Genomic DNA, 14,218 nt, shown 5'->3' with positions numbered 1-14,218 from the left:
ATTTTGTATCCAGGCAAACAGGAAGGGAGGGGTGGGAACTTTGATGGTACAAGTGGCGTTTCCGAGAGACAGGATAATTGAGATGTTGCACAGCCTCAAGTGTTGAGTTTTCGGCTGCAGCATCTACAATGGGGCGTTTTGCTTGGCCTTGGGCGGCACTGGGACTGGCGGGCGCCCTGGAGAATACCATGATGAAGGTTTCCGGTCGGAAAGCAAGCGCTTTCATAAATGGATGAATTTGAAATACGTGTGATGTATGTAACATTATTGACTTCCGACTTCCGAACGCCTTCGCAGATAACTACATAACCATTCTGCTGCCATGATATTTGAAAATTTCTCCTTTCTACTCTGTCTTACGGATACATACGTGCTAGCCGGCGCTGTCAGGGACAGAAATCTGAAGACTTCGGTGTCGAGGCAGGCGGGCAAGCTCAAAGGGACTTCCGTACGTCATTTCCCTTGGCAGCTTCAGGAGAACTTCTCGTCTTCTCGACTTTCAGCTCCGAGAGGTTGCAAGCAAACAAACCACATCTGATTATCCTCAACTTTCTTTGACGCTTTCAACAACGGTAAAGAAGGCCGAAATCCCGATACCCACCATCCATCTACCTCCGTAAACTATCATCTCCATCCACTGTCACATCACCCGAAGTCATCCAAACAATCAGTACCCTCTCCAACAATACACACATCGGGATGGCTACTCCAACTCTGATCGACATGCCCGAGCCTCCCTCCAATCCAGAAACTCCCACCGAAGCCCCGTACGTACTTCCCTCCTCTCCTCTCCCATATCCTATGTCCACTAACGCGCAGACAGAGGAACCCCGAACAGCACCACCACCTCCCTCTCCGCCCTCTCCACCACCGCCATTAAAGATGGCCACCGCGGCTCCGCCTTCCCGCACACCTCCCACCGCCACACGCCCTCGAGTAATGAAGCCGAGCGCGAGCGTGCCGACCGCATCTCCTTCCTCGCAGGCCTCGAACGGGTTTCCACCGCGCGCCCAGCGCACCAGAGCAACCTCGGCGCCGGCGCCGGCCCCCCGGCAGGCCAGATCCCGGGCTACTTCGACCAGAATGGTAACCCAGTCTACACGACCAAGATTTCGACGGTAGGCTCGGCGTCAGCGACGGGGTCGGCGGGCGGACGGACCACGACTTGGGCGAGTGGTAGTCAGAAGGGCGGAGAGGAGGACATGATGAGTGTGGATGTTGATGGGAGAGACTCGACGATGGATGAGCGCGAGAGGTATGATGGGAGTGCGCTGGATGAGGACGGAGATGGGATGAGTGATAATGCTAGTCTGGTTGGGTTTGGGGAAGGCGCAGGCAGCACGGTTAGTGGGCCGATTTACACGAGGAGGGATCCGGCGGCCATGAGGGGTTATGCAAATCAGTTGCAGGCGGGTAGTGGAGGAACCCAAGCTGGGGTAGCTGAGGCAGAGAGAATTCTGAGGGAGAGACTTGATGATGGGGAGTCTAGACGGCCACCCCTGGGGAGTCCAGACGAGACGGGACTGGGGAAGTTCTATTTTGAGGAGAAGAAGTAAGAGCAGTGGATGATGGAGCTTACTATGGGTTGGAATTCTTGCGTTTTTGGTCTGGGTTGGGATAGATCCGGCTTCAAATCATAACTGGCCGTATGGATGATTTTCATGATACCATGCGTACGAGATGGGGGATAGGCAATGGAGTCTGCTCTTTCGTACTTCTCGCTCAGGTCACTCTTCTAGAACTCCGTGGCTGCGCAATCTGTATCTTGAATCTTTTGGGCGCTCATTAGGTGACATGTGAAGCTCCAACATCATCTGGTACTTTCCAACAGCTGATCTGAACTCAACTCCGACATCCACCTCACTGCGAAGAGCGACAGACCATGCCATCCCACTGCCGCCCAGTCTCGACTGTGCCTGGCAAGGCCAGAGCCAGGTTTTCATATCAGTAGTATCGCCTCCAATCCCCAACCGAAGCAAGTACGCATCCATCAGCTCCTCACGTTCCCATCTCTACCAGTGCTATCCCCTCATAAAAATACCATCTTCTCGAGAGCACGAATAACGAATGGCAAGTAGTCCCAACTCTCGCTGCCTACAACACCTATCAGAAAAAAATAATAATAGTAATACTTTGAAAAATAAAAGGCCATACCTCTCTCATGACCATCTCCAACAAACCCAAGTCAGGCCGCCCGCCAAGCCCTCACTCACTCCGTCCGTCCCACCAATGAATCGAATAACCCATCCGTCCAAATCTTTTCCTGGGCTCTCTCTTTTTCTCCATCCCCCTCTCCCGTTTACAACTATAACCCCACCTCAAAGTCTTTTACAGATTCGGTGTATACCGGCTAGGTAGCTAGCTTCTGATGACGATCCTGGAAGTTGAAATCACGTATGTCGTGTGGAAGTTAGCAAAGCGACGAACCAACCCATCTGTTGTGGTCGGTCGGTTGGTCGGTCTGCGACTTCCCCCGGCCTATCGACTCGAGAGGATAAATGAACTTGGTGGCGCGTCTTCTGTGTTCTGCGAGGAGGGAGAACGAGCCAAGAAAAAAAAAGAAGGAGAAGAAGAAAAGAGGAGGAGAAGGAAAGAGGAGAAGAACAGAGTTGGGACGGTGGGTTTATATTCCCTAGATCACCGTCTACGTCGCAGTTCTGCGGCTCTCACTCACGCTGGGTCGGGGTGCAGATTCGTACATGTATTAGCTGCTGTGTTTTGCGTGCCGAGGCGTCCGGCTGAATATCTAGATGCTAGCTAGGCCGATGTGATGCGATCGTATGTATGAACTGAAATAGGGCTCGGGCATAAATTACTTTTTCGTAAATCTACGTTCTTTCCGGCCTCTTCGCTGGGATGTATAGTAAGTAGGTAGTTGAGAGAGCTGTAGTAGTCCTGCTTGTCACTTTACGATGTTGGCATGGTTTGAAGAGCAAGTAATGAATGGTATATAGATTAGGCTGGCTCGTAGACTCGGAGCTGGATATCTCGTGCCTGAATTCCACGTTGACTTTGACTTGGGAGATACATATGTGCGTCGGATTTTGGCCGGGGGAGGTGATGGTGATGGAGGTGGTATTGGATAGTTAGGGGGTGTATTTAAGCGAGTAATCCCAGGGAGGTAGGTAAATAAGCTCAACGTCAAGTTCAGATCATTTTTTACAATAGATTTTAAAAAACCTATATCGATTTATCTATGCTCCACATCCGATCTCTCGCACTCGGAATAAACACCTGAGATTTTTCCAGCTCTCACCGCTAGGATTGGGAAGCAGCGAAGCGGTCGTCGGGCTTTCGACGCTAGAGCAAAAGCCTCGTAAAGAAATCCAGTTGGGAAAAAGGAAAACGCGAAGGTAAACTGACATATCAGCAAATCAATCAATCCATCTGGATGTTGATAGTAGTAATACATATATTCTGATATAAGAAAAGCTTTTTCTACAAGAAATGTGAAAAGTACATGCATACGCCTGCGCCGTACGCAAACAGAGGAGGAGGAAAAGAAAAAGAAGACGAAAAAAGTAGGAAATTTTTTTTTTTGAAGAAATGGCAAAACAAACTCCCACCTCGCAGGTGGGAGAAGAAAAGCCTCTGTAATGGGTTTTCATTTTGATCCGGTTCTTTTGTCGTGTGTGGTTTGGTGAATCTAAACCACTCGGCCCCAAATCGTTACAATGTCTTTTTCCCCACACCAGATTGTCCTGAAGGTGGTAACCACTATACCACCTACGCCACTGGATACTGTACCACCCCGGTTTTGTATACTATATTCATAGTGTAAATTTTTAGCCGGCACTTTTTTTTTAGAACTGATCGTGAGTTGATCCGTAACGGCCAACTTGGTACAGGTACAGGTACGAGCCAACTTCCGGCCGGGATCGAGGGACCTAGTTTTTTACTACTACGATTTGACCTTCATGGGTTCTAATATCCTCGTGTATTAGTTTGAATACTCCTCTGCTGTCTAGGCTCACCGTAGGAGGGCCTTTTCGCTTGATACTTGAATTGTGCTGCTCATTCTCCTCAGGGAATATCAGCTCGCCGACATTCGATACATAGAGATACATCGTACAGGTTGATATTATGATTTGACAATACCTCTTGATAAGATCTATGTATCTTTCTAGCACAGGGTTGTCGCAATGTGGTGAAGTGCAGGCTGTACCAAATGAGACTCCGAATGAGTATTTTGTCATTCGAATATTCTTATAAGCAGCCCATCATCCAGATCTGCTTCCAAATCCTGATTTTTAATCAGGTTGGCATCCCGTCTAAGCTTTCTCAATGCCGCAGCCTTGGCCCTTTCCTCCAGACTGTCTGCCACCCTAGCAGCCACCATCTTATTCCCTTCTTCTTCATCCGGGGTATCACTACTCAGGAGACCTTGGACAGACCCCAAGCGATCTCCCGTACTGAAGCCATGTTACCAGATGGATCGATCGAAGGCCCCATAGCACGTCGTCTCGCAATATCATGCAGGCTTAACAACAGCATCGCCTTCAAAGTAAAGTTCGCATCATTGCCCGCCACATGCAAATTTGCGTAAGGGATATAAAGCCTCTCCAGCACATCGCTCAGCGCTGCCTTCCTCAGCCAGCCTATTGGGTTGAAGACCAATTTCCCTGCTAAGTTTTTTGTATCTAGACACCCCGCGATATTTGGATATTCGGCTGGGTCCGAAGCGTCGATACCGATGTCGCGTAGCAGCGCTAATTCGTACCTGAGCGCATGTCCTACGATCAACAAGGTCCTTGAACCATCTTCTCGCAGTATACTTTGCAAGAGATGGGCGGTAGAGTCTTGATTGAAAGATTGGGATTTGTTGAAAAGGAACGTATCCGCTTTTCGATGGTATTTCTGTAGCCAAGGAACGTAATCCGATCAACGATAGTTACGACTGAATATCGTTTTTCTCACATGTTTTCTGGCAATTGAGTGGCCGGGAGGGCAGAGAGCGGATGTCGAATGTCGAGACCCCGATCTCGCGAATCGTCCCTCGATCACGATTGCAGCCCCTTCGTTTCTTTTTTTCGAAATCGATGGATAGCAGGATAGGAGCCGAGTCCCATAACTCTTGATGAATCTCGTCTTTTTCGAGGTTGGGTGTCAGGTTTCTCTGGAAGACAGCAAGCCAGGTGTCGAGGCGGAAAACCTCCGCGCGGTGCCATGTGGTATTCTTCATCGTGGTGGAGAGCTCGGCGCAAGATAAGATGGAATAGACTGAATGTAGAATCCAGCTATTTACATTCCGGAATCGGTATCTTATCCATTAATTCAAGAAGACAGAGTAGTAGTCGTTAGCGCGGGAGCGCGATCAGTCCAGAAACAGGCCTTGACCCTTATTGTGAACTTCGCTTACCAGAGAAACATCCAGAGTACTTGATATTAAACATTTCAAGTTCTCTTCATATCATGCCGACTTTCTTGAAATGAGGCTTGATGTTCCAGTCCGATCAGATTGGCTCGGTGAGACTCGGTCGTAGCTGCCGGGCAAAGCAAGTTTTTCAAATTGGGAAGGTGCTTTTGATCTCGCCGTCACTTCAAAAACGATTACTTTGTAGCAATATTTACGCCAAGGAGGTGCTGTGTTACCACGAAAGACTTGAAGCATATAAAACCCATGTTGCTATAGAGCTTGGCAATTCATGCTAGCCATTTGAAATGAAGACAGAGGGAACAGAAAAAGGAGACATATCGCCAAAGTCTTTCAAGAACCTTTCAATTCTGTTTCTTTTGCTTCATCCTTCAAGATCGATCATTTAAAGGCTGTGCTAAACATTTTAGTTTCAAATGTTCTTTAGAGCACCGCTTTCTTCCCTCGTCGGCCCAAAACTCACCATCGCTGTGTGGCATAAAGACCGCTTTACAAGATGAAATTCATCTTTCAAGAAACTTCTCAGCAGGTGGACGATTACCAATCAAACAAAGTCTTCTTCTCTTTCTTAGACTGGCCATCGGATAATACAAGGATATCAACGGAGAAAGGCGGCAGGACTTCCAACATCCAGCTGAATCGCTGAGGTCGTCCGTCAGCTTAGCCGCACCTTCGACCCTTTCGATCGAAGAGCCATGGCAAACCAGAAGTACGTAAAACCTGTTAAAGCCAACCAGCCAAAGACTAGAAGCGCAGTCGGCAGGCGTGGAAGGGCTTATCTGTCAACAAGTTGGGGAGAAACGATTGAATGCCTTGGAAACGAAAGTCAATCAGCTAGAAAAGAAAACAGGTCGACGAAGATGTGGGCAACTCCGCCGGGCCCCGGCAATTAATTTGACCTGGAATATAGATCTTGTACGGTAGATATGATGTGCTGTGTGTGGTATGTCTGATGGTAGATCTAAATAGATCTTAACTCGCCACCAATGTTCAAATAATATTGTTAATTTTGAAAGGGAATATAGTCAGTCAGCACTGGCTTGAAGCTTTGAGTCTACGAAGCCAGCCCATTCTTCATAGCAAAAGTAGATTAACGAATTCCAGGCTTGTTTGATATGAAATGTAAAGAGACTGGCGCACTTCCAAACAATAATGAAGGCGTTTAGAAGCGCGGAAGTGGGTTCCGCGCTGCCAACAAATCAATATCGCATTGCCGTGAGTCGAGACGGTGGAAGAGAAGAAAGAACGAGCAATTGAAGATAAATAGTCCGTTGCAATCAATAGTAGAACCGTACTGTTTGTTGTTGCTGTTGTTGTTGTTGCTGTTGAACGAGTCTGAGAAGTCCGAGAAACGAATGCATCCAAGGCCGAGGCTCCAGATATTCGGAAACAAAGGGTGTTTGCCGACACTCCCCCGATTCCGCATCTCCAGCCAGCTCTACGGGTTCAGCCGTGGGGAACCCGACCGGGTAAGAAATCTGCCGCTTGTCCTGTATCTTCAATTGATCAGGGGAAAATCCGACTCTCTTCCTTTTCATGTAAATATCTCCAGTTTCGTAAACTGATCCATACTTCCTCCATCAACTAAGATGTCTTCTACAGCGCTTCTCCGGACCGCCAGGGCCTACACCAGGAACAATACAAAGGTGCGGACAAACTGCCATTGCCAATTTCAAGCCATTGACAGTTCTACAGCAATCGCTTCTCCTCGCCCGCACATTCTCCTCTACCTTCCGGCGAAATGAGATCAACAAAGTATTCCCTTCTGCGGCAGAGGCCCTCAAGGACATGAAACCCAATGCCACAGTCCTGTGCGGAGGTTTCGGTCTCTGCGGAGTGCCCGACACCTTGATCAACGAAGTCGTCAACAAGCCCGAGATCACCGGAATCACAGCCGTATCCAACAATGCCGGAACAGATGCTTCGGGATTGGGCAAGCTTTTGAAGACGAAGCAGATCAAGAAGATGATTGCAAGTTACATTGGCGAGAACAAAACCTTTGAGAAAATGTACCTGACCGGCGAAATCGAGCTGGAGCTCACGCCCCAAGGAACACTGGCTGAGCGTTGCGCGTCGGGTGGAAAAGGAATTCCGGCCTTCTACACGCCGGCAGCTTTTGGAACGGTTGTGCAGACTGGAGACCTCCCTCTGCAAAACAACGCTGATGGAACGCCGAAAGTGTACTCATATCCCAAAGATGTCAAGGTGTTTAATGGAAAGCAGTACCTCTTAGAGGAGAGTATCAAGGGCGACTACGCTTTTGTCAAAGCCTGGAAGGCGGACAGGCTTGGGAACTGCCAGTTCAGACTTACGGCTCACAACTTCAACGGTGCTATGGGCCGAAACGCTGCTATGACAATCGTGGAGGCAGAGCATATTGTTGAGCCTGGAGAGATCTCCCCTGAAGCTGTGCATCTTCCAGGTATCTATGTCAAGCGGGTGATCCAATCGACGACTGAGAAAGGCATTGAGAAGTACACTTTCGCGAAAGATCCCAACGAGGAGACCAAGTCTGCGCTTGGCACGGGAGAGACTGCTGCTAAGAGAGAGCGTATCGTCCGCCGAGCGGCCAAGGAGTTCAAGAACGGCATGTACGCCAACCTGGGTATTGGCATGCCTATGCTGGCTCCTGGTTTCGTTGGTCCAGAGGTCGAGGTCCAGCTGCAATCAGAGAATGGTATTCTCGGACTCGGTCCCTACCCAGTGAAGGGCAAAGAAGATGCAGACCTCATCAACGCCGGGAAAGAGACTGTCACTTTGAAGCCTGGAGCTGCTGTATTTGGTAGCGAGGAGTCTTTTGGGATGATCAGAAGTGGTCGTGTCAATCTGACGATCCTTGGAGCTATGCAGGTTAGCGCAAATGGAGACTTGGCCAACTGGATGTTGCCGGGAAAGATAAAGGGATTTGGTGGTGCTATGGACTTGGTCTCCAATCCCGAGAAGACCAAGGTTGTAGTTACAATGGAGCATACTGATAAGAAGGGCAATGCGAAGATTGTCAAGCAATGTGCTTTCCCGTTGACGGGTAAGGCTTGTGTGTCGTTGATCATCACGGAATTGGTAAGTTGTTCTTTCCGAACGCTCGCACAGCTAGAGCTGATGTCGTACAGGGTGTTTTCAACGTCGACTTTTCAACTGGATTGACCTTGATCGAGATTGCTGATGGGGTTACTGTTGACGAGATCAAGAGCAAGACAGAAGCTCCGTTCAAGGTCGCAGAGGACTTGAAGGCAATGTTGTGATTGTATACATTTTATGATCTTGAAGCTCTTGGGCGTTATATAGCATTTTGGGGACTGGGAAGGAAAATTGGATGCATTTTACGACACGTGAATTTGCGAGGTATGATCAATGACTCGGGATTCCTTTCTTTGAGAGTAGAAGGAGTAGAAGCTAGGTAGCTAGCACGTGCCAAAACTGAGTACCCCCCATTGCATCCGGATGGATGAAATGCCAACAACCCCCGATTATGTCCTTTCCTTTCAAGTATCCGAACATCTTTAACCCCCCTTATAGCTTCATCATAAACACCTCAGACGTTCAAAATCGTCCAGTCATGGATACCCCGCGAAACCCAGCGCTCCCACTCCCAACCTTCCACCCCTTTGTCCGTCTGCCTACTGAGCTGCGCTTGAAGATATACGACTGTATGCTGGCTCTATCTCACAACAGCCACAAATCGACTCGGATCCTGAAGATTTCCTTCTCCCCTTCTCGAGGCCAGTACATCTCCAACACGCCCCCGCCAGTCACGCTATGCCTCTGCTCCGAATCGCGTCTCAACACGCTCTCAACACACTCTTACCTCTTGCTGGGCCCCTCACAAGCACCACTACAGACGCCATCCTCCTCGTTCCTAAGCCTCATCCGGCAACCCACGTCCTCAACCGGCATCATCCCAATCCCCATCTCCTACAGTCGAGATATTCTCTACCTGTCGTCCCTCTCACCCCTGATATCAACGCATCTCCACAGGATCCTCTATCACTTCTTCACTTCCCCTTCTCGGCACCTAATCCAGCAACTTGCGATCGATTTCCGCGTCTGGACTGAGCTGTGCGAGAATGGTTTTCTGGGCGCTGTGAGCCGGATGAAAGCGCTGAGAGAGGTGTTTCTCGTGGTAGAGTTTGGTCGGGATTTTGATGGCGCAGTGGGGTTTCTGGAATTGCCCAGCTGGAGGAGGGATCTGAAGTGGGTGGCGGAGGGTGCGGAGAGGGATGTGAGGGATAAAGGACGGGCTTTGGGGAGGCAGGCACAGGGGATGGGGGATGTGAGGGTTAGATGTGTGCTTCTGACGAGGGGTGGAGAGCAAAGTTAGTGAATGAGTGGCCTTTGCAAGAGCCGGGAAGAGCTGCTTAGACTGCGTTGCCTGTATGAAATCCGAATCTACTAATTTGTATAGATGGGCCAAGTCCACCTTTCGCAGGCCTCCATATCCCTCAACTCCTTGCTTGCAACTGAGTATCTTTAAAATGCCGTTTTGATACGCCGCAACGCCGTGCAGAACCAGTAGACGCCAATTACTGATTCCTTCATGACTCTCCCTTTGGTGGGAACTTCGTCGCCTGGACCAAACCGCTGCTCGATACCCGGACCCATTTCAGCGTCGAGAGATATGACCACGAACCCTCCCACCGATCAAGGAAGACCACATTGTTCTCGTCCGTAAGATCGGGCATATCTGGAAGCCGTTAGCTCGTTACTCCTCCCACACAATATCTTCGAACACCGACAGAAACCACCCTCATATTCCTTTTCGTCGGCGGCAATCTTTATTCTCAGCAGATCCTCCCTCGTACTCGCTGGTCGTCCCGGTCGGCGCTCCTTCTTCAACTGGTTGAATTCCTCGTCGTATGAGTGTACGAAACTATGCGCCTGTTAAGAAATGCTGCATCGGTTTTTTTAAGGTCATGGTGGGCCGTACGCTTGGATGAGGTTCTTGATGGTGTCCAACTCCAGTGGCTTTCCATCATTTGCCCGAATCGCTTCTTGGAAGTATGCCGCTCTCTGGACTATCATGTATTAGCATCTGCGTCTGCGGCCGTATATCAACAACATGATTCCGTACTCAGAGGCCTGTCGTTCTTCTTCCGCCCTGATGCTACTTTGGCCAATTTATCGTCTCGCATCTCCGCGCGCTTCAGACGCTGCACATCCCGGGAGTTCTCATGGAGCGCAGTGATGTTCCCCTTCTTCTTCGATATCTTCTTGCGGGTTTTCTCGAGGGATTTCGGCATTGCGAGCGTTGAGAAGTTTGATGGTGTTGGTGTTGGTATTGGTAAAAGATGGAATTGACAACCCAGACTTTTTCTTCTTTTCCTTCTTCTTCTTCTTCTTTTTCATTGATGCTTATCGCACAGTAAACTTTATCACCCCACCAGCGACCACAATTAGGCTCAGCCAATGACATCCTGGCCGCCACCCCTCCCCCCCGTCCGAAGGTTGCCCGGTAAGACAGCCCGGCGCGTGAAATCGAAACGCGCCTGAATGAATTAGTGACCATATTTTGCTTAACGTACCAAGTCCGGATCGGCTTCATCTTGACCTCGACGACCTCGACGACCTCGACCACGACAACTATTCACCCACCACATCGACAACCTAGACCCGTATTCTCACTCTCCCAATCCCCCGAATCCTACGCCCGAAGAAACAAATGCTGTGAGCGTAGCGTTGGTTGCACATCCATGTTTGGCTGGTAGAGGGCTTGCTTGCTAGTGCAGTGTACTCTGTGCTCTCCGAGTATTCATAATGGGCATCAATGGTTTATAGGCCGGTTCCAATCAGTCCAGAACACGTATTGATTGTTTCCAGGCTTGCTTCCCCTACTCAAATCCATACATAAATCATGTAACCTTAAAAAGTTCGAGGGCAAGACCCTGGGCGTCGATGCCTATGGATGGCTACACCGTGGGACAGTGTCTTGTGCAATGGAACTAGCAATGGGCAAGCCAACTCGGAAGTATGTTGACCGATAACCTAGGGACTTGGATATCATTGACACCAAGTAGATTTGTTGATTTCGCAATGCACCGAGTCCGAATGCTGCAACACTTTGGCGTAATTCCCTACATGATATTCGACGGAGACTACCTTCCAAGTAAGGCCGCGACGGAAGCAGATAGATCGAAGAGACGAGAAGAGAGCAAGAGAGCTGGGATGGAACTGCTGAATGCTGGGAAGACTTCGCAGGCGTACCTCGAATTCCAGAAAGCTGTGGACGTGACGCCCGAGATGGCTCGCCAGCTGATCGACGAGTTGAGGAAGACTGGAGTGCAGTATATCGTGGCTCCATACGAAGCCGATGCCCAGATGGTATATCTGGAGAGAAACGGAGTTATTGACGGAATCTTGTCAGAGGATTCTGATCTGTTGGTCTTTGGGGCGAAGTGCTTACTGACAAAGCTGGATCAATACGGGAATTGCATTGAAATTAACAAGGCCGACTTCTCTGCTTGTAGAGAGATCACATTGACTGGTTGGTCGGAGAAAGAGTTTCGCACCATGGCGATTCTGAGTGGCTGCGACTATTTGGCCAGCATCAATAATATGGGGCTGAAAACCGCTTACCGAATGGTGAGAAAGCACAAGACCATCGAAAAAATTATTCGCATGCTCACCTTTGACGGCAAATTCCACGTGCCACAAGGCTATCTTGAAGCCTTTCGACAGGCAGAATTCACCTTCCTCCATCAAAGGGTTTTCTGCACTAAGGAACTCCGACTTGTCTTGCACACTCAACCCGAACAACCTCTCGACCTTGACCGCATGCCATATCTCGGTGCATTCGTCGAACCAAAGATCGCACAAAGTATCGCAAGAGGAGATCTCAATCCCATCACCAAACTCCCAATGGATTCTGATACGGAAAACATTGGTGCACCTCCTGCGATCTCGTGGTCGTCTCGGGCGAAGCGTGAAACCGCAACTTCATCGGTCAATATGAGAAAGGGAGTCTCGATTGAGCGCTTCTTCAAGGCAAAGCGAATTCCTCTGGCGGAGCTCGACATCAATTGCTTCACACCTTCTCCCAGCCAGCAAGATGTCCTTAGTCGAAACACCGGCTCATGGATGGCCAGCTCTGCCCCTAGTCTATACCTCAATCGATCTACTACTGAGCCTCAACTTCCCCACTCGGCGCCTCCTCAAACTCAAGACCATTCAGTTCAACAAGGCCGAGCCTCCATCAACGCCGAAATCCGTCCTCAAAAGCGAGTCCGACTATGTGCTGATGTTCAGTCTATCTTGCCTTCCCCCAGCCAGCAGGGCGAGCCTAGCACCAGCCGGTTCTTTGGCAATCCTAAGTCTGAGGAGAGCCCTAGTGTCTTGAGAAGCTTCCGAAACAAGAAGTCTAAGAAGCAGGACACGCAGATTTTCTCTGACGATTCCATTGAGGAGGCGATGTTGAGTCTTCCAGATATCAGTGATGAGGGCAACCAGTTGGCAAAGCCAGGAAAAAAGGTGGCCATCTTTGAGGAGATCATCACTGCAAGAGGTGGGGATACTGAAGCATCTTCCCTTCAACAAGCTGCAGCTGAGGCTCCAGAATCTCAGGAGAGTACTGCCAGCGTGACCTCTTCCTTCTCCCAAGCAAGCTCTGCTAAGCAACCACCCACCCTTACGGAAACCGACTTCGTGCCAACACCTATGGAGAAGCTGAAGGAGAACTTTGCGTTCGGTGCCTCCCGAGAGGCGACTCCCAAGTCATCTGCAGTCAGCACAAGTCTTATTACACCATCCTCCTCTGTTCCCCGAAGACAGTCAAGAATTCCTCTTCCTATCAAATCCGCAACAATCACCAAAGGCCCTGCTTTCTCCACCAAGACCAGCCTGACACCCCTTCAACGTCTCGGAGCTTCGGCGGTTAACCAATCGAAGCTGCCTATGACACCACCGATGACACCTCTGATTCAGGCCAAGGCCAAGTCACCACGACGCTCCTTGCTCAGCAAAGCTTCTCTCCCCTTCCCGGAGGTTGTTGGAAAGTCCAAGAAGGCTACCAGCCCAGCATCCACTCCACTCCCACTTTCCGGCAAGAAGGATTACAAGCAGTTGAGCACCCCAACCGGCAGCGAAGATCTCATCATCCGCGACAGTGAAGACGAGGAAAACGAACTCTCTGGCGACGACACACCCACCCTTCCCGTCATCGACCTCCGCCGCTTCGCATTTCCCGGCTGAATTCACCACCGCACACATTTGTTCTATAAATTCCAGATTGAGAGAATGAGATACCCGGCGCGGCGTTTCGGAGAGGAATACACATGAACAATTGTTGCTACATTACTTTCCCCCCTCTTGCGGTTTGCGCACGTTTGGAGTTTTATTTGCAAAGGGTCATATGGGAGTGAGAGAAGGCCAATCAATTCTCAGAACTTGGTGTTTTCGTCCAAAGGAAACGAAAAGATTGAGAGAGTTTGCTGCGGTACTCTACTACTATCCAGGGCTTCCCTTTTTTGCCTTTGGCAATTTCATTGTTGTCTTCGTTTTCCCCCCCCCCCCCCCAAGAACAGGGGAGTAGGGCCAGGGCTGTGAGCCGGAGTTACATTACAATACAAACAGGGACTGCTGGTTCTGAAAGGGGTTTGCTGATTGCGCTTTTGAGTTTTGAGACGAGAGACAGAGACAGAGAGAGATTGTCCTTTCCTGAAGATTCAGAGGAATGAAATAAAAATACATTATTTGCTAATAACTGCTCCTGCTGGTCTATTCTCTTTATAGGAGCTCGCTCTATCTCTGACTCTTTGTTTCTGGTGACCATGCAATACATAGATAGGAACGACCCTCTGATCAGCTTGGATTTGTGTGGTGTCCCAGTCTAACCAAGTCCTCTTCGACTTCCGT

At 49.6% G+C, this 14,218-nt stretch overlaps 4 protein-coding genes across 4 annotated transcripts; 3 read left to right on the top strand and 1 right to left on the bottom strand.

Annotated features, from left to right (window-relative positions):
- Positions 1-699: 699 nt before the first annotated feature.
- L3040_003790 (uncharacterized protein) lies at positions 700-1,556 on the top strand (the record flags this gene model as incomplete). The annotated part of the gene is made up of 2 exons (XM_007294599.1): positions 700-767; positions 824-1,556. 2 exons carry the CDS (start codon positions 700-702, stop codon positions 1,554-1,556), a joined length of 801 nt encoding a protein of 266 aa, XP_007294661.1.
- A 5,407-nt stretch (positions 1,557-6,963) lies between these two features.
- On the top strand, positions 6,964-9,692 carry L3040_003789 (uncharacterized protein; the record flags this gene model as incomplete). Its single annotated transcript, XM_007294601.1, has 4 exons — positions 6,964-7,020; positions 7,070-8,434; positions 8,485-8,612; positions 8,891-9,692. The coding sequence occupies 4 exons, from the start codon at positions 6,964-6,966 to the stop codon at positions 9,690-9,692; spliced, it is 2,352 nt and encodes a 783-aa protein (XP_007294663.1).
- Positions 9,693-9,906: 214 nt separating this feature from the next.
- On the bottom strand, positions 9,907-10,611 carry L3040_003788 (uncharacterized protein; the record flags this gene model as incomplete). The annotated part of the gene is made up of 4 exons (XM_007294602.1): positions 9,907-10,055; positions 10,108-10,241; positions 10,299-10,386; positions 10,443-10,611. 4 exons carry the CDS (start codon positions 10,609-10,611, stop codon positions 9,907-9,909), a joined length of 540 nt encoding a protein of 179 aa, XP_007294664.1.
- A 514-nt stretch (positions 10,612-11,125) lies between these two features.
- L3040_003787 (uncharacterized protein) lies at positions 11,126-13,555 on the top strand (the record flags this gene model as incomplete). Its single annotated transcript, XM_007294603.2, has 3 exons — positions 11,126-11,138; positions 11,189-11,336; positions 11,386-13,555. 3 exons carry the CDS (start codon positions 11,126-11,128, stop codon positions 13,553-13,555), a joined length of 2,331 nt encoding a protein of 776 aa, XP_007294665.1.
- Positions 13,556-14,218: the final 663 nt, after the last annotated feature.

The sequence above is a fragment of the Drepanopeziza brunnea genome, assembly GCF_022702325.1.
Source record: "Drepanopeziza brunnea f. sp. 'multigermtubi' strain 214-2 chromosome Unknown ctg5, whole genome shotgun sequence".
In the NCBI taxonomy this organism is placed as follows: Eukaryota; Fungi; Ascomycota; class Leotiomycetes; order Helotiales; family Drepanopezizaceae; genus Drepanopeziza; species Drepanopeziza brunnea.
This window is presented reverse-complemented; position numbering and strand designations above follow the sequence as displayed.